The 27,058-nt window shown below is 46.9% G+C and overlaps 1 protein-coding gene across 1 annotated transcript; it reads left to right on the top strand.

Moving 5' to 3' along the window:
* Positions 1 to 2,430: 2,430 nt before the first annotated feature.
* Positions 2,431 to 21,224, top strand: ATP1B4 (ATPase Na+/K+ transporting family member beta 4). The gene is made up of 8 exons (XM_077826910.1): positions 2,431 to 2,493; positions 6,425 to 6,587; positions 13,476 to 13,604; positions 16,466 to 16,570; positions 17,457 to 17,653; positions 18,607 to 18,663; positions 19,381 to 19,476; positions 21,063 to 21,224. The coding sequence occupies exons 1-8, from the start codon at positions 2,431 to 2,433 to the stop codon at positions 21,222 to 21,224; spliced, it is 972 nt and encodes a 323-aa protein (XP_077683036.1).
* Positions 21,225 to 27,058: the final 5,834 nt, after the last annotated feature.

The raw sequence follows: 27,058 nt of genomic DNA, 5'->3' as shown, positions 1-27,058 counted from the left end.
GTAGAAGCCCTCTACACCAACATTCCACACAAAGATGGACTACAAGCCATCAAGAACACTATCCCCAATAATGTCACAGCTAACCTGGTGGCTGAACTTTGTGACTTTGTCCTTACCCATAACTATTTTACATTTGGGGACAATGTATACCTTCAGATCAGCGGCACTGCTATGGGTACCCGCATGGCCCCACAGTATGTCAACATTTTTATGGCTGACTTAGAACAACGCTTCCTCAGCTCTCGTCCCCTAATGCCTCTACTCTATTTGCGCTATATTGATGACATCTTCATCATCTGGACCCATGGAAAAGAAGCCCTTGAGGAATTCCACCATGATTTCAACAATTTCCATCCCACCATCAACCTCAGCCTGGTCCAGTCCACACAAGTGATCCACTTCCTGGACACTACAGTGCTAATAAACGATGGTCACATAAACACCACCCTATACCGGAAACCTACTGACCGCTATTCCTACCTACATGTCTCCAGCTTTCACCCTGACCACACCACACGATCCATTGTCTACAGCCAAGCTCTGCGATACAACCGCATTTGCTCCAACCCCTCAGACAGAGACAAACACCTACAAGATCTCTGTCAAGCATTCTTACAACTACAATACCCACCTGCAGAAGTGAAGAAACAGATTGATAGAGCCAGAAGAGTTCCCAGAAGTCACCTACTACAGGACAGGCCTAACAAAGAAAATAACAGAACGCCACTAGCCGTCACCTTCAGCCCCCAACTAAAACCTCTCCAACGCATTATTAAGGATCTACAACCTATCCTGAAGGATGACCCAACACTCTCACAAATCTTGAGAGACAGGCCAGTCCTTGCCTACAGACAGCCCCCCAACCTGAAGCAAATACTCACCAGCAACCACATACCACACAACAGAACCACTAACCCAGGAACCTATCCTTGCAACAAAGCCTGTTGCCAACTGTGCCCACATATCTATTCAGGGGACACCATCATAGAGCCTAATCACATCAGCCACACTATCAGAGGCTCGTTCACCTGCACATCCACCAATGTGATATATGCCCTCATGTGCCAGCAATGCCCCTCTGCCATGTACATTGGTCAAACTGGACAGTCTCTACGTAAAAGAATAAATGGACACAAATCAGATGTCAAGAATTACAACATTCATAAACCAGTCGGAGAACACTTCAATCTCTCTGGTCATGCGATTACAGACATGAAAGTTGTGATATTACAACAAAAAAACTTCAAATCCAGACTCCAGCGAGAAACTGTTGAATTGGAATTCATTTGCAAATTGGATACAATTAACTTAGGCTTGAATAGAGACTGGGAGTGGCGAAGTCATTATGCAAGGTAACCTATTTCCCCTTGTTTTTTCCTACTCCCCCCACTCCTCAGACGTTCTTGTTAAACCCTGGATTTGTGCTGGAAATGGCCCACCTTGATTATCATACACATTGTAAGGAGAGTGGTCACTTTAGATAAGCTATTACCAGCAGGAGAGTGGGGTGGGGGGAGGTATTTTTTCATGCCTTGTGTGTATAAAAAGATCTTCTACACTTTCCACAGTATGCATCCGATGAAGTGAGCTGTAGCTCATGAAAGCTCATGCTCAGATAAATTGGTTAGTCTCTAAGGTGCCACAAGTTCTCCTTTTCTTTTTGCGAATACAGACTAACACGGCTGCTACTCTGAAACATGACATAATTAGAAACCCAGCGGGGCTGCCTGGCATTGTTGGCTGTTTCTTCCGATTTTCTGTAGCTGGTCAGGACTGACTCTTGAGTTATATATGTCTGGGAAACTGACACTGCAGCCCTTCTTGATTCAAAGTGATAAATATAGATTCCCCCAGCCCCTGAAGAGACTTTGCAAGCAGTCACCCAGGGTTCACCATGACTGACAAGCACACATTGACATATCTGTTCAGCCACTAAGTCACAGCCTTCCCATTTGTTCATCAAGCGATTCCTAGTCTCCAAAGACCAAGGGGATGGCGACTTGCTTCCTAAGTGGTTATCTTATTGGGGATTCCCGTGCAGTTGACTGTGTCGTACGTGCAAATGGCTTTAGGTGGAACAGAACCTTAAGTGTTGTCCAGGATCCTGTTGCATGCAAAAGAGAGTTATTTTTTGATCCCCTCTCGAACATCCAAGTCTTCTTTGCAAGGTCATGAAAGCCACAGGTGCCAGCTGGCCCTGCTTGCGCCTGCTCACAAGAATAAGCGGAGGTCTCTCATCGTTTACATTTAATTTAAGGGCTGAGCCAGCTTTCTGTGCACCTTCCCCTTGTTGGTTAGTTGGAATAAGTGATGGGAGCGTGCTCACCGTACTGGGGTGGCACGTACTGTATGGATAGCTTGTACCGTTAACCCCAGACGTGGCTTTTTACCATACTAATTGTTCTATTTCTCTTCATTTTACACAAAGCCATGGAAATGAATACCACCTCTGGAGGTGCAGAAGGCCAGCGTAAGATTTACCACCAGAAGCCGGTGAGTCTTTTGGGGACTGCAAACTGCCCTTTATAGAAATGAGGAAGTGGGGGTTGCAGAAGGGGGATCCCATTTCACGTCTGAGGGTGATAAATATAGTGACTTTGTCTTAGGGATTGCTCTTGCTCCTGTTCCCTAGTGCAGAGAGCGAGCACTTACCGTTGATCTATAGTGACCTCCTGCAGGAAGGGGAGTGGGGGAGGCGAGCCACATGGGCAAATAGGACTGAAAAATGCAAACAAGTCAAGCTTTTCCTGCTGCAACTGGGATGGGGTTAGCCCTTTTCAGTGGAGAGCCAATGTGCTGGGATGGGGAGGAGAGAGAACAGACCAGGGAAACAAGTCAAGTGCTCCCAGAGTTTGGGGCACAAGAGATTCTCAGCCTGAGTGAACCAAAGTGATTTCATTTAGGACAATGAGTGCTACCTCTGGCTTGGATCCACTTCTATTTGACCACCACTTCTTCCAACGCTGCTTCAAAAGTGGGGTTTTAAGGAGACACAGAAAGGCAGATTCTGAGCTGAGCTGCACCAGAGTCAATCTGGAGTAAGGGCCATTGAAATGAATGGGAAAACTCTTCTTAATGTCGATAGGACCAGGATATCACTCCAGCTCTACTAAGGTCCAGATATACACTGGTGTCACTGAGATGAAAATCTAGCCCTGAATGTCCCAGTTCTAATGCACCACAGATGTTTGTCTTATACAATTGCTCCCTGGCAGGAGCAATTAACAGGGAGTGGGGAGCCAGAAAGCCCCAGCAGCTGGGAGTTGGATACATAAATGGGAATACCTGGACTGATCCACATAAGCCACATTCCATGCTGAATCTCTGTGGGTTCACACAGCAAAGTACTGGTCTAAACAGGATGGACTCATCTGAGATTCTCTTACATAAGGTAACCTAGACACACATGATATATCAAAATACAAACTGTCCTAAGAGAGACCAAAGAGGTTATGTAAGTGACTGGCAGCCTCTCTCAGGGCAACATGGTTTGGATGGATCAGTTGTCCTGATAGAGCTCTCTGGGCAAGTCTCTCTCTGCTGGGGTGTGTGGGGTGCTGTCAATTTAACCTATGCATGTATCTAGTTCTCTGAGGGAATGCATTATGTCACTTCCGAGGAAAAACAGGCCTGCAGCACTGCAGTGAGATGGGAACCTGCATTCTGAGCTTCGGCCAAGCAGATTCTATCATAGCATGCTGGAAGAGAGCAGGATATCTTCTGGACACCATTGCACCGCCAGGTTCTGGGGATGCCATGGGGAAGTCTGGCTCCCAGCATACATGAAAGCAGGCCCAGGGGATGCCCTAATATATGCCCTGGTGAAACAATCCCTATAGGACCTGCTGGCCTCCCAGAATATTCAGAACACCCTCCTCCCTAGCCCAACACAGCCCTGGCATGCCCCTGCACCTATGCTATCCCGGGGCATGCCCTATGCTACCCCACACCCTTGAGGTGTTTCCTGGTGGGAAAATCTGGCTGGTTTACAGCCCTTATATGCAAAAAGAAAAGGAGGACTTGTGGCACTTTAGAGACTAACAAATTTATTTGAGCATAAGCTTTCGTGAAGTGAGCTGTAGCTCACGAAAGCTTATGCTCAAATACATTTGTTAGTCTCTAAGGTGCCACAAGTCCTCCCCTTCTTTTTGTGGATACAGACTAACACGGCTGCTACTCTGAAACCAGCCCTTATATGCTGTCAGTGGTGAAAGGGGCCAGGACACAGCCCAGAATTAGGGCATCTGTGCTTAGACCATTAATACACTCTATTGTTCTAATTCTCTGCTGCAGTTCTGATCCCTTGGCTTTCTAGTTGGATCTGTATCAGCCTGGCTCTGGGGGAATTTAGATCAGCCTGGGGACTGTTCTAAACTCCACCAACAGGTAATCATCCCCAGGTAATCATCATCTGCCAGCTGGGGATTGGCAGCATGCAGTATGCTTTGGCCAGTTCCTCTCCCTGCCCTGATACACCACTGTACTGGGGCTGGCTGCCCAGTGACAGGCCTAGGAGCTGGTTATGCTGGGTCCATGTCCACTGGGGACTCCTCTAGATCTGGACAGCCCACAGTGGCAAGCTGTGACTGCTTTTCACTCCCTTTGCCTCACCTGCATATACAAATTGTGCAGATCGGGACAGAGAACCAGATACTGTAAAAATGGTGGCCCTGGCTCCCATGGCTCCCCAGCAGAGGATGTTGATTTCATTCCCTGCGAGCTTGAGTCCACTGACCTGGGCTCTGAGACTTGGTGCCGTGGGGTTTTTATTGCAATGTAGATGTGCCCAAAGTGATAGACTCAAAGAGCTCAATTTAGCTTAGCAAAGAGAAGATTATGGGGTGATTTGATTACAATCTGTAAATATCTACCTGAGGAACAAATGTTTAATAATGGGCTCTTCAATCCAGTGTAAGTGGGGGTATGGTCCCACTATTGTGGGGAACATTCCTGGCTTATACACTACCCTAGTGGAATTGGCTAGCAAAAGAATCTGCGTTCTCACTCCCACTCCTTTCACCCAGAGACCTGCCTGACCTTCCCTTCCTCTCTCCTGTATAACCCCGACAAGGCTGGGCCCAGGATTTCAGGGGGGCTCGACCCCCCTCTGTCGTGGTCACTTAGGACAGGGGCTAGGGTGTCCACTGATCATTGCATATAGTTCAAGGCAAATACAATTTATTAAAAGAGCAACCAATTAAAAAAAAACAGGAAAAAATGGGACAGGTTAAAAATGGGACAGGTTAAACAGGAAAACACATAACCCCGCTCTGTGGGCACGGGGAAACAGCCGTCTCTGGAATGCCGGAGCAGTTCACTGTCTGTTCCTCACACGGCCCAGGCCACCTTCCCAAGCCCTGGCTGTGCTGCAGGGATGCTGCGGGTCGGACACTTGCTCTAGCGGTGGCCACACACCTTCAGGCTCTAGGAGGCAGGACCCTTCTTCCCAGCGTCAGCCCCCCTGTCAGGGTTATGATCCCCCCCCCCCAAGTCTGGCCTGCAGGGCCTCTTGCCTGGTTGCGTCTCCCTGCACTGGGCCTGCTGCCCAGGGTCCCCCTTGCTCTCCCCAGCTGCTCACGGCACCCGGCTCCGGACTGCTCCAGCCCCAGCTCCACCACTCTGCCTCAGCACTGCTGCTGCTCTGCCTCCAGCTCCCTGGGCTGCTCCTCTGGCCCCTCTGGCCCTGGCCGGCGCAGCCCAGCTCCCCAGCTCGGCTCAGGCCCCTGCTCTCCCCTTGCTGGACCCCGCTCTGGCCCAGGCAGCTGCCACATGGAGGACTGGACCCCCTGGCCTCCTGACTCCCTCATTAACCTGCCTGCCCTGTCAATCAGGCTGAGCTGGCGCATTGGCCTCTCCCCATTCCCCCTGAGGACCGTCAATCTCAGGCTCCTGATTTCTCATTGGCCCTTTTCCTTTCTTTTGTTAGTGGGAGGTGGCCAACCAAAAAACCCCACTAATTAAGGGGCCAACAGTCCCCTCATACTAGCATGCTAAGAAAAAGAAGTTGGAAGACTTTGTTTAACAGCATCACCTCATGATGCGTATCACAACCCAGGAAAGGATTTACTCACCTCCGAGGTGCATATGAGAGATGTAGGAATTGTGCGTCTTTTCATCGTGTTCACATGGGTTAGAAATGAAGACTCACTGTGAACAAAGGGGAGAATCAGGATGAGAGACTAGTGTCCAGTGTGACCGCAGAGCCATATTTGCCCTGGGAAACTGAATACTGGGATCTAAATGATTATAAACCACTACAGCCAAAGAAATGCCTCTCCATGACACAGGCGTGATGATGGGGATAGGAAATGGAAATTTGAAACATCTCCAGATATTAAGTAGTCTTGTGTTTATTTTTGGCCAATGAGATACTCATTTTGTGGGGGGTGGGGTGGGGGGGGATTGCGTTCTGTAACTATTCCAGGAAAACAAGGATGAAGAGAGAGCACAGCACTCTGAAGACGAGCAGGAAAAGTGCAAGGAAAAGATGGGGAAGAAAACTTTGGCAGATGTAATTCAAGAAATGAAAACTTTCCTGTGGAATTCAGAGAAGAAAGAATGTATGGGAAGAACAGCTCAGAGCTGGGGTACGTTAAATGGCTGAATTTCTTTCTTTCTTTCTTTCTTTCCTTGACTGTGAATTTCCCTGCTATGGCATAGCAGAGCACATGTAATCTAAATCCTGGACCCATACACATATATCTAACAGGTGGCTCAGTAAAGAACTGTAAAATGCTAGCCGTGAATGTGCCAGTAGAACATACAGCCATGGGGAAGCTACCCCTGTTTTTACTCCTGTGGTAGACATATTATGCTGACATTACGGCTGCACGTTTGCCATGGTGGTAAAAATGTCACAGATACTGTGATTTTCTGCTGATCCGTGACTTTTCTGTGTGTCTGGGGTTTTAATAAAGCAGAGTTTCCCAAATGGTGGGTCGTGACCCACCCGTGGGTGGCAGGAAGGTTCTAAGTGAATTGCAGGTCTGGTGCAGAGGGGAGACCTCCAGTGGGAGGGGAGTTGGAGAGCAGGCCCACCCTGCACCGATTCACCCCACAATGGCGGCTCCTATCCCGTGGGACTGGGCCCAACTCTCCACTGGATGTTGTGGCCTGGTGCCCGGGATTGCCCGGGGTTGCACTCAGGTTTGGCCTGGCTGCCAGCAAAATGTGATTGAGAGGCGCTGCAAGCCCTCCTCAGTGGGCTGGGATTTTTGCAGTGGCGGAGCAGAGGGTGCTGCTACAGATTGTCGGTGCCACCCTGGCAGGGAAAGAAGGAGGAGGCAGCGGAAGAAGGATTTGTGTATATTATTGTTAAAGAGGCATAGCTGAATTTTCATACCCAGGACTTACACACCAATTCCCCCTAACTCAGCAGTTTTAGTAAATTTCCCATGACTGCTCCATGATTTTTGATTAAAAAATGCCGTGACAAATCTACAGCCCTAGTGACCGTACAGTGGGGTTAAGGTAAATCTAGGACTCATAACAGAGCGCACATGCTGCAGATGTCTGAGGCTGAGTGATTTTATTTAGAGTGAACCAAAGATCTGCCCTGCAATACCCATGCATCCCCGGGGACGTCAATGCGTCTCCTTCTGAGCTTACACTGGTGTAAGTCAAGAGTAACGCCGATGAAGTTAATAGAGTTACAGTGTTACACTGATCTAAAAGGCAGTGTAAATGAGATCCGAATCAGGTACGGATGAGTTACACTGGTGTAACTGAAGCAGGATTTGGCCCTGCACGTGCTCTGTGGCCTGAGCTTCTGTTTCAGCCCCATACTCCCTTCCTTTCATGTGGCAAATTGAGACCAACACAGTTTGGTGCAGCTTTAAGGCCAATCGCTGCTGTCAGTTAAACAGGTCCTGGGCAGCAGAGTTTGACCTTTGTGTTTTAATAGCAATTTCCCATACTAGCATTAAAAACACAAAGAATTAGACAAGAAATAAATCCCCAGTGGCGTCGGTGAGTGGATAGGAATGAATTTTTAATTCATTATTCACATCATGGATTCCCCTGGTAACTGGGAGAGCCATTGCACTGAATTAGGCAACCATGCATTTAGACCAGAGCTCCACTTTCTCTGGGGCTAGCCTCTCCAGATCAGCGCTGATGGGGGTGGGGATGTGTGTGTGTGTGTGTGTGATGTTTGCCGCACTTCCATATAGCTTCATTCTGGCTTAAGAACACCGCCCCTTCTCCCCCCGGAGGGAGGCGGAGGGCTGCACACTTAGATGGCACGCACCCTGATCATGGTTGAACACCACTTGGGTTTGTAAGTGCACCACTGGCCAGTGACGGGTCTAACTGGCCACTTGCACATTCTGTTCACAGTGACAGAGTACGCAATTTAGGTGAAATAAGGGGATATGTAGGGCTTTTCTGATGAGCATGTCATTCTCACGAACGACTGGATCAGCTCCTTGTGCATCTTTGTGGCTTAGCGTGTAAAATGGTGCCCAGATGTCCCAGGGAAGGGTGACCCTGGATTAGAATAGATCAATATGCAGACTGTGGAGTCCTTCGGTAGGTGTATTAGTGCCACTGAGAGACCAGACAGGTATCTCTAGATTGGATGGACCTGATTCACCTCACATTTACAGGAGCATAAAAAAAGAGCAACTCCTTTGGCTTTGGTGGCATTATGCCGATGTTTAGCTGATGAAAGCCAGAGGAGACTCCCAAAGTCTCTACTCTCCCAAAGCCGCTTCCTGCCCTGGGCTCAAACCCAAGCAGAGTGAATCAGAATTACACACCAGGGCTCAGATTCTAGCAGCAAAGCCAGCCAGGTGCAAAGTCAAGACCTGATCAACACTTTTCTGCCCATCCCTTTGGATGAGTGGAGGCTGTAGCTAAATAAATCAGCGACATCACTCACATGAGTGAGGGAAGCAGGGTCTGGCTCAAAAGCTAGGATTTTGTTTTGACAGCCTTTTCCATGGCCTTTAAAAATTATACTCTGGGCAAACCATGTGCAACTGGTTAAAAACAGGCAGTGGAAGGTGGTAGGCTGAGAACACCTGCCACTCATCCAGTCCCATAATTATTGCTGCTGCAGCTGCATTCCCATGCTCAATCCTTAGAGCACTCAGATTGCGAGGGACGTTTGTGGTGCTGTTTTCCTATACTTAAACAACTCATTCATGAGCATGAAAATGGTGGGGCCTGAATCTCAAGTTATGAGCACTTTTGCACTGGAGTAAATCAGAGCAAGTAACTCTGACTTTACGCCAGCAGAATACAGCCAATCATGTTCTTCGTCAATTTCCAAAGTAGTAAAATGAACCCAGACAATGTGATGCCCAGCACTGCATTCAAGAAGCAAAGGACAGACATTTTGGCGGCACTGAGCATTTGGCAACAGTAATGAGCCGACAAGCCTTGCAACTTGTTTGCTCCTCCTGCTAAGTTTTCAGCATCTCCTGCAAAGTCCACAGTGAGTGGCTTCATCTAAGCCAAGAGACCTGTTGTGGGAAGTCAGCTGAAGCAAGAGAAAACAGGGAGTGATTTACAGAAGCTGCAAAAGCTACCCAGCCAGTGAGCGGAGTGCCAAGGAGTCTGTGGTTAGTCAATTATCATTATTATAGTGTTGCTGTGACCGTGTTGGTCCCAGGATATTAGAGAGACAAGGTGGGTGAGGTAATATCTTTTATGGGCCCACTTCTGTTGGTGAGAAAGACGAGCTTTCAAGTTTACGGAGAGCTCTGGGAAGTGTCACAGCTAAATACAATGTGGAACAGATTGTTTAGGATATGTAGTTAACACATCTTTTAAGGGACCAGTCAAGGTGAAGGGGCCCGTTAATACCTCTCCAGTCATGGGGAGGGCGGGAGAGAAGCTGAGGGCGGGGGTTGGTGGGTTATAGATTGCTATAATAAGCTATAAATACAGTGTCTTTGTTCAGTTAATGATTTTTGTGTCTAGCAAAGTTAGGAATTTAAACTCCCAGGCTCATCTTCTGAAGGTGTTGTGCAGGTTTCTTTGAGATCAGATAGAGCGATCATGCTGAGAAAAGTGTTCAACCACAGGTGATAGGATGTTTTTGTGTTTTATCATTTTCCTGCATGAGTTCCTACAAGAGTGGAGTGATTGTCCCACCTAGTTGCTATTGCGGCATTTAGTGCATTGGATGAGGTACACCACACGTTGTGGCTGAGAGGCACGTGTAGGACGCATGGCTCTTGAAAGGTGTGTGTGTGGAGGGGGTGGTTGTTGATTATTGTAACAGTGGAGATATGTCTTCAGATTTTGCATCTGTTGTTCTGGCAGGGTCTGGTGTCGCTTTGAGTTGGTGTGTCCTGGTCTGTGGGGAGCTTGCTTCCGATGATGAACTTGGAGAGGCTGGGAGGGTTATTTGAAGGCCAGAAGAGGGGGTTCAGGAAAGATTTCTTTCAGGATGTGGTCCCCATCAAGTGTGGGTGGTAGTTGTTTAATGATACCTCATATAGATTCTAGTGTGGGGTGGTAGGTGATCGCTAGGGGTGTCCGTTTGGAGGGGGTTTTATTTCCGTATTGAAGCAGGTTCTCTCAAGGTATTTGAGTGGCATTACAGTGTTGTCACATAATACATGTGTTGTTCTGGCCATGCATGGAACCTGGTTTTGTTGTTCCTGAGGCAGATATAAAATCAAGTAAAAATCTCTTCTGTGTTCCACATCCAGACTGTGGATTAACTGAAGCACAGGAGAAACGGTCCTCAAAGCATCTAGAGCTGATTTTACCCAGGTCCCATGTGTGCTGGGACAGGGCTTTATGGGTGGATTTAGCCAGTTCTGTGTAGATACCCAGCCGAGACAGATGCATTGACGGAAGCTGCAAGTTCTTACTGCGTCTCAGTGGGAATTAACTCAAAGCTCCAGTGAGTCTTGGAGCATCAAACACTCACTTTTTGAAAATTTTCAAAACAGTGGTGCTGGCTTCTCCGGTCAAAACCTTTAATTAACAATGCTGGATTGCCTCCCCTTTCCATCATGAATGCACTCGGGGGGTTGAATATATAATAAATGATCCAAATATCTTAAAAACAATGGTTCTAGAACCCAGCCATGCTTAAACTATTCTTGACATTCCCATATTTCTTTTCTCTACCAATACGTTTATTTGGTCCTCAGCTTCCCAGTGCTGTACAACCTTTGGTAACACAAGTGTGCGCATCTACACCCACCCCATTCATCTGCTCACACAAGCAGGCTGAATAGGTTTTCCCAGAGCTGGGCATTTGAGCGCCTAACAAGGCATCACACTTTTAAAATGAAGGTGCCTCATGATGAACGCTAAATGAGGAATCGGCCAAAGCTTTCATATCCTGCATAAACACCAGCTGAAAGGGAGGGAGTATTCCAGGGCCAGCACGGCTTCCCAGTGCGTACATGATGATGAAGGCGGATGAGCCGATCTTCAAAGAGTCTGTTTTTTTTTTAATAAGCATTCGTCATTCCTGAACAGCAGGCAGCACTGGATGCTTTGCTGGCTGTTGTGCGTTATGGCGAGGATTTGCAAGAGCCCAGGCTAGTTCTGTGGTACTATTCTGCACAGCGTTTGCCAAAGCAAAACTGAATAATAATAAATAATAATAATAATAAAAACCTAGCAGCGCTATGATCCAAATGGGCCAAGTCGGCGTGGGAATTGCAGTGGCTGCATGATCAGACGTGCCAGGCAGGGTTAGGACAGCAAGATAAATTGGGAGCATAGGCCTAAAACCATCCCCTCCCGTGGAAGAGCCTGCGGGTAGAGGGGAGGGAGAGGGCCGGCAGCCGCTTGGCTTCAGCTCTGACGCACTCCACTGATGTCAGTGCAGTCACCTGGGTCGCGCAGCCAGGTAACTGGGAGGAGAATCAGGCTCACAGGAGTACACCATTGACGGTGGTGGAGTGACTGGATACGCCCCGTGTAACCAAGAGCAGAATCTGGCCTGTGGCGTTCCTTGGCACTGCCCCCTTTGGAGAGGAGGTCATGAGAAGGTGCCATGGCTCCCTACCAGCATGGCTGTGCTGAGAGCTTGTTGGGGACATCTTGAGGTACCTGGTGACTCACTGGGCCCCCTCCTGCCTGATGACACAGCTCCCATCAGCCCCTCTCTCAGCAGCCATGCAGTAGGTACCACACAGAGGTCTGTCCCTCGCTCCCACCCCCAGCCCCTGCAGCTTCCTGGCCCATCCACCCAGGATTTCTGTGATTTTACTCCTCTCCGGCGCAGAGGGACCTTGACCGGTGGCTGCTGAACAGCTATGTCCTCTCCAAGGGGTTAGTTCTTTGTCTCTGCAGCACTCCCAGAAAGAAAACCAGGAATTCTGTTCAGGTCTCCCCATGGCTGGAGCCTGCTCTCTGTCCCAGAACCCAGAGCTTAAGCATAGCTTCCTCCACGAGGGCCCTGAATTCCACAGAAGTTCCCCCAACCTCAGCTCCCCTGTAGACCCCCCACCTCGGCTCCCCTGTAGGCCCCTCACTGAGCTCCCCACCTCAGCTCCCCTGTAGCCCCCTACCAAGCTTCCCTGTAGCCCCCTGAGCTCCCCTGTAGCCCCCCTGCACTGTAGCCCCACTGCTGAGCTCCTGTTCGGTCCTCTGTTGAATTTGCCTTTTCACTTAGTTCCCATCACTAACAATTCCACCAAACATAAACACCTAGAGAATGCAGAGGCGAAAGTGCACATCTGTGTTCTCACGGCTTGTTCTGCAAGCAGAATCACGGCTCCCCTGGGAAATGGTTGTGTTATAGTTTCACTTTATTTTCTGAACCACTGGTTTTTATTCATGGGCTTTATTCTCCCGAGACAACCCCAACCGTCAGTCTGGTCCTGGAAAAAAAAAACAACTGTTCTCTAGACACTGGGCTTGTGAAATAGCCAAGTGTAAAGTGTATTTCGGAGCAGCTGCATTTCAAGTCAATGTTACTTGCATTGTTCCCTGGCCATTCGGTTCCTGTTGTCGAACAGCTGATGGTGGGATTTGTGGGGATGGGTAGGGAGGCAATTTTCCTATCTGTGGAGTTTTCCTAAGGAATTCAAAAATGTGTTAGAGGCTGCCTATTCATTACCTCTTCTTGTCTATGACATCAGCGTTGCTATTCAGAGAGGGTTTGAAGCTGCTGTGGGTGGGATCTGGGTTCAGTTTGATCCAGTTTAGGAATGTGGATACGTAGATCCTTTTTTGACCCATCTCTGACTGTGATGGGCCAAGCCATGAATTAGATGGATATAGCTCATAATCCGAACTTTCCCTGCACCCGGAAGCATTCAGATCCATGGTTTGTGTGGGCCAGTTGCAGATAGTGGCTGGCTGGGAAGTACAGTCTGATCCAAACTTTCCCAAAGTTTGAGGGTGTTTGGATTGGGAAAGTCACTTCTCTAATGAAAGACTCCCGTCAGAGTTAGCAAATACCAGACGTGAAGAAGGGTGATTGGGCCTGCTCTTTGTGAGGGTGGAAGGGCTAGCAACTGCGCTAACAGAGACATGTCCTCTGTGTCTTGCAGGCTTGATCTTATTCTTTTACCTCATTTTGTACACGTTTCTGGCTGGGATGTTCTCCTTTTGTATGTACGGGTTGCTGCTTGCTCTGAGCCCCTACACGCCTACGTACAGGGACAGAGTCTCGCCACCAGGTAAGCCCTTCAGCTCAGCCATTCCCTGACTTCCCTCTGAGCCCCATGCTGGCCTACGACTGTAGGAACAGTCTCGGTAGTCACCTACACAGAAGTTCTGTCTTTGCGGCTCCTGGAAGTACATTAGTTAGGTAGCTGCCGTTCCATTTCCTCAACGGAGAAATCTAACGTGAGATTCCGCAGACCAGATTAAAACTACCCATTTCTTGTCATGCCTGGAGCAGCCTTTTCAAAGGTAAGGAGCATCGAGAAGAACCTGCCGGAGTAATATGTGTTAACGTGGAAGGATGCAGCCAAAGAGACAGCGGTTGTTTCCCTGAGAACTTGCGGAATGTTAATTTTCCACAGTGGGCCAGATTCTTGGCTGGCATAAAGCAAGGCAGTGGCGCTGCATGCATTTGCACCAGGTGAAGATCTGGCCCAGTGTGTTTCAATGGGACTCTGGCCTCTCCTGGTAGAAGCTGAGGATTCACATCCATTTCTAGGAGCTCAGTAAAATGATCAGTAATTTACATTGTAAGTTCTGGAGGCAGGAAGTGTACTTACACTTATTGTATGTTTGCACAATGTCAAGCCCACAGTCAGCAACCAGTAACTATGATTATTATAATCAATTATGATACAGAATATATATGCTGTTATAATGGTGTCATGCATGATACTAGAGGTCTTCAAGTCAAATGATCTCTCAAGAAGATGCAATCTTCTTAAATACCCTAACATGAAGTGTCTATTCTAATTTACTCTCAAGACGTAAAAATAAACCTAACGTTCACACGACAGGTGATTAGAATGATCATTCAGTTTAACTGAGGCCTCTTTAAACTGAAGTCTTAAAGGTGAAACCAAAGCAAAAAAAAAATGTTTTGGCCTTTTTACATCTTCTTTTCTTTTTTGATGAAATGTAAGCACTGTTTAAATCATTTTTTAAAATATATTTTTCCTGCTTGTCTGTTTCCATCTGAAACACCAGGTGTCCTCACTTTCCCCTTGCCTTGCTAAGTTCTAATGGTGACCACGAACAGGCATGTCCCAAAAGGCCTGATTCTCCTCTCACGTTTGCTGTGGTAAATCAGAAGGCACCCTCTTGAGTCAAAGGAGTTACACTGGTGTAAAACTAATGAGAGGAAAATCAGCCTCTTCGTCTTAAACCCTCCCCATGAAATCAGGTGGAAGCTTAAATTCATTTGCTAACTCACAAGGCAGCACCCTAATTGTTTATGTACTTCTACCGCACCTAGCACAACAGGACAGAACCTGGTTGTGGCCCTGCGATGGGATTCACTCATCACTGCAGCGCCTCCTGGTGGCTGTTCCGGGGATTAGCTCTTCTAGCCAGTGCGCCCTGTTCTGGTGGTGTCTCACTGCCATCACTTCTGCTCCAGGGCTCACATAGCTCCAGGGCCCACATCACTCCCAGGACCGCAGCATCTTCTTCGTGATACAGCCCTCCAGCCATGTCACAATCTGTTCTCCCCTTTCTGGGGGAACTGCAGTCCACTGTCCAGCCACTTCCCTCAGTGGCAACTGGGGAGCCAATTGTCTGGCCACTTCCTCAGTGGCGAGGGGTGGGGGGGACCTGGGCTTGCCCACTACGCCAAGTCCCAGCCCAGGGACCTAGTAGACGGCCTCCACTTGCTGTGTCCCCTCCGACTCCTTAGTTCATTTCCCTGGACCTCTTCCCCGTGGCTCCCAGCACCCTCTTCACCCTTGCCCCAAGGCCTCAGCCTGCGAATCCCTGCAGCTGACCAGGAGCTGTCTTTAGCTCCCCCTGGATGCTGCTAGCAGCACTGCTCTGTCCAGTCTGCTAGTTTTCTTCTGCAAGGCAGCCAGTCTTCCCTCCTCAAGCACCAGGGAGCAACTTCTTATATGGACCTGCCTTGCCCTGATTGGCTGCTCCTTGCAGCCTCTCTAGGGCCCTCTCTAATTGGCTGCCTCCTGCACAGCCTACATAGGGCTCTGTTAACCCCTTATGAGCCAGTGTTGGGCAGATGCCCCATCACAGGCCCTTAGGTGCTACCACAATATAAATGCTAAATAAATAAGGCTCCATGTTTGTCACAGATTCTGTGACTTTCTGTGACCTCCATGACTTCTGCAGCGGCCAGTGCGGCTGGCCAGGGGGCTGCTGAACAGCTCAGGCAGCCCCTGGGCCAGGCACACTGCCTGCTGCTGGAGCAGTCTCGGGCCCCCCCACCCCACCCAGAAGCAGGAGTTTGGGTGTGGGGGGGTCTCAGGACTGGAGCTTGGGGTACAGGGCGGTGCTTACCTGGGGGGGGCTCCCTGGAAGAGCGACAGCAGCTCCCCTCCCTCAGCTCCTAGATCCACCCACTGCCTCCGCCCACAGACACCGCCCCCGCAGCTCCTATTGGCTGTGGTTCCCAGTCAATGGGAGCTGGAGAACTGGGGCTTGGGGTGGAGTGGAGGCAGCACATGGAGCTAGGAGCTGCGGTTGCTGCTTCCCAGGAGCCAGGTAGGGACAGAGAGCCTGCCCCAGCCCCCTCAACCACCCCCCAAGCACCCATGGTGCCCCCTTGGGCCACATCTCCCCTGCCCCCGAGCACCCGTGGCGACCCCCCAGGACCTGTGGCGTTGACCCCCTTTTAGTCAGGGGCATATAGTAAAAGTCATGGACTGGTCACGGACCATGAATTTTTGTTTACTGCCCGTGACATGTCCGTGACTTTCACTAAAAATACCCATGACTAAAACGTAGTCTTATAAGTAAATAATGAAATAATGCAATGTTAAATAATAAATATTGATCTGAATTACCCAAATTAACCCCTTGGACATACATACTTGAGCCAACAGAATCTCCATTACTGGTTAATACAACAAAGGTCTTTTTTATTTACCAGGAGTAATGATTAGACCATACTTACATGGATTTAACATTGCCTTCAGTGTCTCCGAACCCAGCACATGGATGCCTTATGTGAACAGCATGCATGACTTCCTACAAGGTAAACTGGTTGGAGCTTTAAGGAAAGCACAGTCTTTATATAACTTTGTTCTAGTAGCTATTATGTTACCTTTTATAAACAGTAAAAAGCCCTCCAGACACTGGGCAACATGTATGAGGTGGTGCCCAACCCACACATCACGTAACCTAAACTGGTGTCGATCGCTCAGTGACATTTGCAAAAGAGCTGATGTCATAAAGGCTCTAGGAGATGACAATGAGCATGTCCAAGTCTGGGCAGAGCCACACAGGAAATGCGGGGGGGGGGACGGGACACATGCCCCTTTCTAATGATTTCTCCTGCAACGCACTTCGGCAGCTTCCTCGGAGTGAAATGAACCTGGCCGTTCACTCCTCTTACTCCCGGCTTTTTCTTTCACTTCCAAGTTTTCAGTGTTGCTTTTCACTCCTGCCATGGCATCCTGCTAACAATGCGCAGGCCTCGTCTCCCTGCAGATGGCCCCCCCCATTGACAAAACAAACTGCAAGAAAACAAACCACGCGGGACCCCCAGAAGGATGGGAGAATAGGACAGGGAAAGGCTTCCCAGCATCACAAGCCTGCAGTTAGGAAGACCTTGACTCTGCTCCTTAGTAGACTGCAGAGCAGTAAGTCCAGCCCCTTTGCTTTCAGTTGCCATTGCAATAAATATGAATGTAGTCTGAAGAAAAGGTGAAGCACAAACTAAGCCATAAAAACCCATGTTCCTACTTCTGTCTATGAGGTTTCCATACATGGAAATACTCTGCTGAACTGAGTATTAAACCTTGTCTTTTGGGAAGGGATTTTCCAGCTCCCTCTGGTGCCTTTGACAATTGCAGCCTTGATATTTGGCTAGATCGTGACAGTGCGAAAAGCATTAACCAACAGCTCTTGGTTCACCTTAGCTTATGATGACAACATTCAAGAGGAAAAGAACATTGAGTGCCCAGCAGGCCAGTACTTTGTTCAAGACGGAGCGGAAAGCGAGGAGAAGAAAGCCTGCCAGTTCAAGCGATCACAACTGCAGAACTGTTCTGGGATTGAGGATCCCACGTTTGGCTACTCTAAAGGCCAGCCATGCATCTTGCTGAAGATGAATCGGGTACAAAAAAATCCATTAATTTTAATTCCCTCTTTGGGCAGTACTATAAATTAATTATTACGCTGGGTTTGAAACTAGGCCAATTCTCTGAGCTAGTAAAATCAGCTCTAAAATCAGTTCCCCATATCAGGTGGAAAACAGCAGCTCCATTCCCAGGCGGGTACATTCTGTCAAAGAAAATTTGCAAAGCCCCCTGTACCTTGATTTGGTCAAGAAATAGGCTACAGGAAAGTAATTCTTTGCTGGGATTTCTTTCTGGGTATTAAGTTATTTTCTGAGGTCATGACCCACACGATGCTCTCTTTATAACTGTGCATTTTTAAAGAACAGTCATAATCGGAAATCTGCAAATACAATAGAATCAAAGGGTATGTTGCTGGCAAAATAAATGTCAAGATAATTCATCAGCTGCTTGGAAAAGCTTTTGAAGAACTAAGGGTTGGCCTTTTGATTGTGATCAGTGTAGTAATTGTCAATACGTATGCTTCTATTTGTCTATCAAGCAGGGGTCAAGCAGCCATTTGAGGAAACAGCAAAAATTGGTTGCCTAGTAGACCTGGCTCTTTTTTTAAAGGGTGAACATCATACTGGAAAACTTTCAGAAATTTTTAAAGTGATGTCTTTTGGGGGTGGAGGCCCTTCATGCAGATTTCATTGTATAGCCTCAACTTGAAGGGGCAGAGAGTCTATTGGTCTTCTCCATTCCTGAGTTCTGGGGGCTCAGGCCCATAGAGAGGACAAGTAGGCATGTGCACCCCCTTTGGAGTGAATGACATAATGTGCTGATGGCAGAAAATGCCTCCAAGATAACTTGCATTCATATGCAATATGATCAGATACATAAGCTTAAGATGGAGAGAGAGAAACCTCTGGAGTGGGCAGGTGATATTGGTTGGATATCACAGGCCAGGCTTCGCATCTCACAGAAGCATGAATGACTTTTCTTTTTGTAGATCATAGGCTATCGACCTGGCTACGGGACACCTGTGAGCGTGAACTGTGCCATTCAGGTAATTCTTTCACGAATGCCCAGTGTTATTTGCAGAAAGAGACTTACCCCCTCCCCCCCCGCAGTCCCGCTTGGTGATGAATTGCAATGGAGTTACACCTGGGATGACTTTGGCCCAAAATGTTTCACCAGCCCCAGCATTAAGAACATTGTGAGGGCTGCAGGTTTGTAAAGTTCTGTGAAGGTGGACAGTGCTAAGTATTATCCTGCAGCTCTCCATTTGGGGCCTGATCCTGTGGGAGCTGCCAAACACCTCGTGGGGAATGCTGAGCCCTTCCAGCTTCCAGTGATGCCACTAACAGAGGGTGCTCAGCTGTGCCCTGCCTAGGAGCAGGTCCGTAGTCAGAGAGGGACTGAGACTGCCCCCTCTCTGTCCATGACCCAGCACTCAGGGCCTGGGTAAGACTACCACTGGCTTCAGTGGGAGTTAGACCAGGCCCTTAGCTAGTAATGATGAGGCAGTGAAGCATAGAGACTGATTTATAGGAGGCAAACATGACCTTTGTCCTGCTCGTTATGGCGCACTTGTTCTCTGATCATTCCAGCAGCAGCTGGTTCTATTAGTAAACGTGCTCTGTATAAATAGGTGACAAAATACCTAGTCCTTTTGTGCTGGGGCTCTCCAGAGGTACCCGCCAAAGCCCCATTGTGTTGTTGATCTGAGGGGAGCTGTACTGTACTGCCCTCATACTACACACCTGCCTATTTTTAATCACAGAAAGGCAATGAAAGTGCTCTTAAATCAGTGGACTTCTATCCAGGCAATGGAACATTTGATCTCATGTACTATCCCTACTATGGCAAGCTCACTCACGTAAGTAGAAACTTGGTGGCTAATACTCTATTGGCTTCCCTTTAATCTCTCCTCGGAGAAAGAGTGGGGCGGGAGTGGTTGTTTGTAAAATGCGCCTATTTGGAAAGCACAACCCAGTAGGGAGGCACTGTGAACTAGTAGTCAGTGGGGTTGGGGCTGGCAATTAGGACTCCTGTGTTGTATTTCTGGCTCTGACACTGACTCGCTGTGTGATCACCGTGTGTGCCTCATTTTCCCCATCTGTAAAATGGGCATGATATTCAATCATATTCAATGTGCTGACAGCAGTAGTACCATAGGTTGATATTTTCCAAAGTGGCCACTGATTTGGGATGGCTTGGCATTAGGGTGCCCAACTTGGAATGTGTACGGGCCTGTTCCTTAGTGGTGACCAACATGCTCAAGTTGGGCAGACAAAAATTGAGCTATCCCAAATCAGTGACCACTTTTGAAAAGGTCGGCCCTAGTTTTTAATGGGCCTATTTACATCTGGAGTACTTTGTCCCGTTCTGGGCACCACATTTCAGGAAAGATGTGAACAAATTGGAGAAAGTCCAGAGCAACAAAAATGATTAAAGGTCTAGGAAACATGACCTATGAGGGAAGATTGAAAAAACTGGGTTTGTTTAGTCTGGAGAAGCGAAGACTGAGAGGGACATGATAACAGTTTTCAAGTACATAAAAGGTGGTTACAAGGAGGGAGGTGAAAAATTGTTCTCCTTAACCTCTGAGGATAGGACAAGAAGCAATGGGCTTAAATTGCAGCAAGGAAGGTTTAGGTTGAACATTAGCAAAGGCTTCCTGTTAGGGTGGTTAAGCACTGGAACAAATTGCTGAGGGAGGTTGTGGAATCTCCATCATTGGAGGCTTTTAAGAATAGGTTAGACAAACACCTGATAGGAATGGGCTAATTATTACTTAATCCTGGCTTGAGTGCAGGGGACTGGACTAGATGACTTAGTGAGGTCCCTTCCAGTCCTACACGTCTATGATTCTATTTGCAGGATTGGGCGCAGGGCGGTTTAGGTGAGCAGAATGCATTCAAAATAAGAGTTCAGACAGAGAGAGGTAGGGTCAACAAAATTCCCATTGTGAAAACAGATGGAATGTAGGTGAGGGCAAATAACAGCTCCCTTGTGAAACGTGAGCTGCATGCCCCGACCTTGGTTTCCCAGGAGCATGTACATTGGGCATACTGATCACAAGGAGCATGACTATTTTTCTTTATTATCATTGCAGACAAAGGAGCAACAATTTAAAGTGGCAGAAAGTAGTTTATAACCTTGTTAGTCTTCCCTACTTATCACGGCTTCTGGCTTGAATAGTAACAAATTGACCCATGAGGAATATTGTATTAGAGAACTCAAATGTGTCCCCATCCTTTTCAAACATACTGGATCAGATCCTCAGCCTGGTGCAAATCAGCTTCCCTGATCCTCGTGGAGTCCATAGGGCTAAGCCAATTGGCACCACTGCAGGATCAGGCCCATTTTTCTGAACACTATTCCACGGCCTGTGGCACAGAGTATTTGATGTTTTTCCTACCCTCTCAGCAGTTGTCCGTATCTACTATCTCTCCTTTTCAGGTCAACTACACCTCCCCGCTGGTGGCTCTGCACTTCACAGATGTGAAGAAGAATGATTTTGTCCCCATTCAGTGCAGACTGAATGGGGAAGGAATTGTGAATGATGTGACTAACGATCGTTTCCTGGGCCGAATCACCTTTACACTCAGCATCAGAATGTAGCCCACGCAAACATTCCCCAGGCACTTCATTTAACTCTTTTTATGGCAATCAGGCGCTTTTTCCACTCCTCCTTTTAAACATAACGTCAGAATATAGCACCTCTTCTGTTAGGGAAACACAAATTGTTTCCGATGTAACTGAGACATTTCTTTATTGGATTTTTTTATATATATAGCTGGAGACAACCGCCATGTAATATAGACCGAGGAGCTACATTTTTAAAATGTAAAGGCCTAACAAATCTTATTGGCAGTGTAGATCCAGTCTTGTAACTACAGGTAGAGGACCCTGGTAAAACATTTCAATATTGATTTTAAATACTTACAGGACATTTTAATACTATTTTCATAGGGTCACTTCAGGAATGTTCCTTTTGACCTTATATTTCACTTATATTTTAAAGTACATTTCCCAGGTAGAAACTACATTAAACAGTAATGTAGGGCACTCCCACGATCTTTGGGGTTACATGTGTAAAACCAATAAAAATCAAGTAAAATGGCCCATCTCAAAATTCCTTGAGCCCAGGAGCCCTGGCACTGCGGGGGCCACGGTGCCTGGGGACATCAGCCCAACTCAGCACAGCAGCATTCGCACTGGTAGCTTCAACCATGTCTTGATACGTGTAAGATACTGGCTGCAATTGGAAAGAGGACGCCATAATATGGAAGAATTGTCATTTATGAATCTTTAGGATGGTTCCCTCCATCACTGAGCTGGGAGGATAAACACCTCCCACCCCTTAATGCACTCCTTCCCCTCTCTCCGCACGCCCTTTGAGTCCACCAGACTGAAAGGAGTTTTTCTCTCCTAGCCCCCGCAGCATGTCACACTGGCAGGAAGAGACTCAAGGGTCAAGAAACAAGGGTCTCCCTCCAGCCAGCCCAGAGCTGGGAACTGAAGCTGACTCTCTGTATGGCCATGCAGAGTGCAGCTCACTGCCCCCAAACTTTTCAAATCCTTCACCCCTCAGTGTCCAAAAGATCACAGTGATAATGTCCTTAAAAGCCAGAGAGTTGTGGGAGAACATGTAGCCAATTATCTTTATCGGTGAAATTAACAGTGCGATCTCATTCTTAATGTACCATGTGAAATTTTTGTCCTTTCTGGTGACTGGCCAATTGGTTAACCAGGCATTATCACTTCAGCATTCAGAACTCTCACAATAGTTTTGTTTCACCCACAGCTGTTTAGATCAACCTCACGGAACTCGAAATTGAAATGTTTCTTTCGCTGTGTTCGCACCCACTGCTTTACCATTGCAAGAGCACTAGGCTGTGCAGCTTGTTTAGGCGGGATTGCTTGGGAGTACAAGACTGTCAGTATTGCTTCGTTACTTGAGGATTGATCAAGAGTGTGGGGCTATGACCTTTGGTTTGTTAGTGCAGGGCTTATCATGAGTGCTGTGCCCTACTACTGGTATTTTTAAAGGAAGTTCTGCCCTATACAATTACTGTAACAACGATGGTGGGTGGGTGGGTGGGTTTCCAATTCATTCACTGATTTCTGTTTGCAACCCCCTTAACCTTAAGTGGGCTAACAGCCTTCGTCCCTTAGTTCTCACCCTGTTTTACTAATCGGGGCTCTCTCTCTTCCGGTAAATCTATAACATACATGATGGAGGAATTTACCATTGGGGTTCTCTCCCCCTCAGCATCCGAGGATATGTACTGATGTATTACAGCGTGACCTACAGATCTGGCTCCTCTCCCCCTTCTGTTTCAACATGATGAGAAAGAGAGATTTTGGCTCAGGTAATATGGGACTGTACAGGCAGTAGTGCACAATGTTTCCCTCGATGCCTGTGATGCTCTATGACAGGTTTCAGAGTAACAGCCGTGTTAGTCTGTATTCGCAAAAAGAAAAGGAGTACTTGTGGCACCTTAGAGACTAACCAATTTATTTGAGCATGAGCTTTCGTGAGCTACAGCTCACTTCATCGGATGCATACCGTGGAAACTGCAGCAGACTTTTAACAGTTTCCACGGGATGCATCTGATGAAGTGAGCTGTAGCTCACGAAAGCTCATGCTCAAATAAATTGGTTAGTCTCTAAGGTGCCACAAGTACTCCTTTTCTTTTTGTGATGCTCTAGAAACTGATTCCAAGTCTGTTAGAGCTCTTGCAGAAGCTGGGGAAATTCTTAGCTGAGAGTTTCCCAAGTTTGAGAAACAGGTGGTCACTTTCTTTTTGAGACAGAGTGTCTTAAAAGAACCTTTGTAACATTACACCCCGCACAGAGGATTGCATCACTTACCCCAGATGTCCTCACAGGAAGATTTCACATGGATTTGAAACCTTCACTGCAGTTGAAGAGGGCTGAATGAGCTCTTCCTGGGATGCACGAGTGCTGCTCCTGGAGACGAGCTGGGAATCATTTTGCAAGCCAGCACAACCGTTCCTACAGGCTACATGGAAGTCATTGAGTTCCTAGATTGGCCAGAAGAGTCACTGCAACAGGGGGTACTTCCTCTCCTCCATCTCCTGCACAGAAGCCTAAGGACTGGGTGTGTAGGCTTCTTACTTGGCTACTACCAGGTTGTGTATGCTCTATGCATTTGAGGAAATATTTCTTGGTTCATTACGATCTCCTTCTCACACCAGCAATTGGAGCTTGATTATTGCCAGTGTCTGGTGCTGTGACAATTTACACATCTGTCCTTTTTCAACCCTTAGTCTTAATATGAAGTCTCTATGGCCATCCACATGTCAGTGTGGTTGGAGAACCCACCCTGGGAACAGGACCCAGCCTTCACTATGGCCACCCCTACAGTGCAGGCCACCCTTGTTACAGCCATACAACATCACTGTAGAGAGTGAGTTTGCACTGTCTCCATTTCACTGGCCCATTTAGAAGTGATTTTTAAAAAACATTAGTACAATCTATGGTATGTGGGGTGAACGGGATCACTCAGCCCATTTCCTTAGGTCCAGATTTTACAGGCTTGAGAGAGTACCTGGAGCAGGCTCGTTCACTCCGGTTACTGAGTTTTGAGCTTTAGAACAGGGCCCTCACCACTACATTTTTTTTTTTTTTTTTTTAAAAAACACAATAAGTCTCTTGTGGGAGGGGAGTGGGATTTAATCACAATGGGACAAAATCACCCCAGGTGTAATTTCATTAGTTTTCCAGGCAGAAGACAGACCATTGTGTGATAGTAACTTTGACCAAAGTTTTCAAACCTGTGCGTTTAAACATTTAAATCCACATTCGGACATCTAAATATGAGCATCCACAACTCCCAAGACATCAACTGGATTTATGGATGCTCAACACCTCTGAAAAATCAAGGAACTTAGGTGCCTAAATATTTATCCATATAGATATCTAGCTTTAGTACTTACAGGTGAAAAATGGTGGTCTCTCTGCCATCTTCTAAATATGCAGAATTACTTCAATCAATCACTTACATTTAGTGAGGCATCTGTCAATAACACCCAGAAATTTAGAGTAGTTGACAGGTCAGAACAAGACTTTTCAAGGCAAGGGTATTAGAAACTTCCCCCAGTATCTGAAGATCAAGCTGTGTTCGCTGTACATCCCAGGCTTTCATGAGTAATAAAGATACAGCAATCAGAATTTTATTGGCAATTGTGTTGACGTGTGAACACTTTTTATAACTGCTGCACGTTTCGTTGCTTAGCTAAAAAGACTGGACTCTGAAGAAGTATAGGGCCCACTCCTGCCAAGTGCTGAGCCCTGCTGATTAACTCCAATAGGAGTTGAAGGGCTCAGAAGTTTAAAGTGCCAGGGCCATAGACAGCACATACACAGAAGTCTCTTTCATTCATAACCACAGGCTAAAGACCTTTTCTTTATATTAAAAATCTAACAGCATGCTGTCTACAACATCTACTGCTTACCATTATGAAAAAAGCATTTAAATATTGTTACCATCCCTCCTGCTCAGAGTTTTAATAACTCTCCCTCCTTTTAAATTTGGTTATCCACAGATTGTGGAACATGCAACCAGGGATAGCACAAATGCCACCTGCCTGGCCTCTGCCTCAGTCCTTACCTGAAAGGAGCATGGAGTGAAGGAGAGCAAGAGGTGATTGAGTTTTCACAGCCATTGAAACTCAAGCCACACCAGCCCCTTAGGTAAAGCGTTCAAAAGTCGCATTCATCTCTATCAAGAGTATTAACACTGAGCAAAGCTAGACAAACATCATAGTTAACTTTGTTTAATATATATATACTCTGTCTTCATCAGCACTTTGTACAGTCTTTTGCAAATTCAGAGAACCATGTTTATATCACTCTTCATTCTACAACAACTTTATAAAGTGCTTGCTTAATTTTGACTTCTCATGAAGTCCAAATAGCACTTAATTTTTATTTTTTTGCTGCACTTTATTATTAAAGTCACCCAGCTGGATTAAAAGGATGCAATGTGTGAAGAATAGCACAGCAGGAACAGAACCCACCTCATAGCATGGTGGAGGTGACATGCTTTGAGGGGCATGTGTGTTAGGCCCAGAGCAGCCCATTTAGCACTCCCCCACTCATGGAAAGCAAGAGTTAAAAATGGGAGACAAAAACCCAACCCACTGGGCTTAAATTAAGTCCCCATCGTGAAAGGATCACATCTGTAGAGGGCCCTATTTTTGTCCCGTTAGAAGATGCAGTTACAGCTTAGGTTTGATCCTGCAGTCAGAACAGGACCAAAGCAATTTTTGTGATAGAAGTCTAAACAGCATTTCTTTAAAATTTAAGTCAGTATTGTACAATCTTCCATGCCCAATGTCACTCAAATGTAAGTCTATTTGAACACCTCTTGTAGACCATGCCCATGTGTGCTTTTACTAAACTTTTTGTTTTTTAAAGGCAGCTATGCTTCTAAAGAAAGCCACACTGAGCGTGAATTGTTACATGCTCTAATTTACATTCGGCACCCCCCGTGCCATATCCTCCTATATTGTATTGATTGAACATCGCAGCTTACTTCATGGGTTTTCTCTTTATGACACTAGGCTCACCCACACATGGCTGAACACACATTCTGTGAGCCAGTAATTGAAAAACTAAAGACTACTTCTCATCTGATTTGACTTAATTAGCCCAGTTATCCTCATCCACCTCCAAGACCCAAACAATCTGTAAAATGAAGGCCCAAATCATGCTCTCACTCATCTGTAAATGAGGTGGAGGTGCTCTACAGCAGTCCGCCCCCGCAGTGGCTCAGGAACATCCTAAACGCATGCTGCAGAACAGTACTGAACACATTCCCACATTGCCTACTGCCAGCTACTAACAGCCATGCAAAGATGATGCGAGCACCTCAGCTAGTCACGTGGCCTAGCATAAAAGAGAGCACAATAATAGTAGGATTAGCTTCTGCAGGTCTGCATCAAAGGGGTCCATGGCAGAAGATGCTCCTGTCCCAATGTACCCATTCAAGAGTGGCAGAATTTAATCCAAAATAACTAGCTTCCATTCTGCTAAGGCCCAGATGTGGAACATAGGCCTTCAAAGTGTACGACAATATTAATGACAGGGGAGGGAGTTTGACTGGATCCATCATACCATCCCATTCTTTGGTGGGGTCACTTTCTTTTACTGTGGTTTTCTATAACCTTATCCTTTACAATCAGCATTTTGCATACTGACTACTTTGGAAAATAGAATAAGAGCACACCTCTGTGGAGTTAATGACAGGTTTAAAGTTAGGCCAGTTCCTTCAATTGAAATACAAGCTGAGAGGTCTAGATTACACAGACAGAATGAAAACTTAGACCCAGTGAACTCAAAGTTTTCCCAAACATAGGCTCAATTAAAGTCAGGAAGCAGAAGAACCTTTTGGTTAGCAAACAGAAGATGCTTATCACGGTCCT

This window comes from Eretmochelys imbricata, chromosome 9 (genome assembly GCF_965152235.1).
Source record: "Eretmochelys imbricata isolate rEreImb1 chromosome 9, rEreImb1.hap1, whole genome shotgun sequence".
NCBI classification, from domain to species: Eukaryota; Metazoa; Chordata; order Testudines; family Cheloniidae; genus Eretmochelys; species Eretmochelys imbricata.
Note: the sequence above shows the minus strand (reverse complement) of the source record. Positions and strands in the feature narration are given on the sequence as shown.

Excerpts from the sequence above, each read along its gene's own strand:
- ATP1B4 (XM_077826910.1), top strand. The coding sequence starts at position 2,431 with ATGGAAATGAATACCACCTCTGGAGGTGCAGAAGGCCAGCGTAAGATT. Across the intron at positions 13,605-16,465 it reads GGACAGAGTCTCGCCACCAG|GAGTAATGATTAGACCATAC; the intron begins GTAAGCCCTTCA and ends TTTATTTACCAG. Across the intron at positions 19,477-21,062 it reads ACTATGGCAAGCTCACTCAC|GTCAACTACACCTCCCCGCT; the intron begins GTAAGTAGAAAC and ends TCTCCTTTTCAG.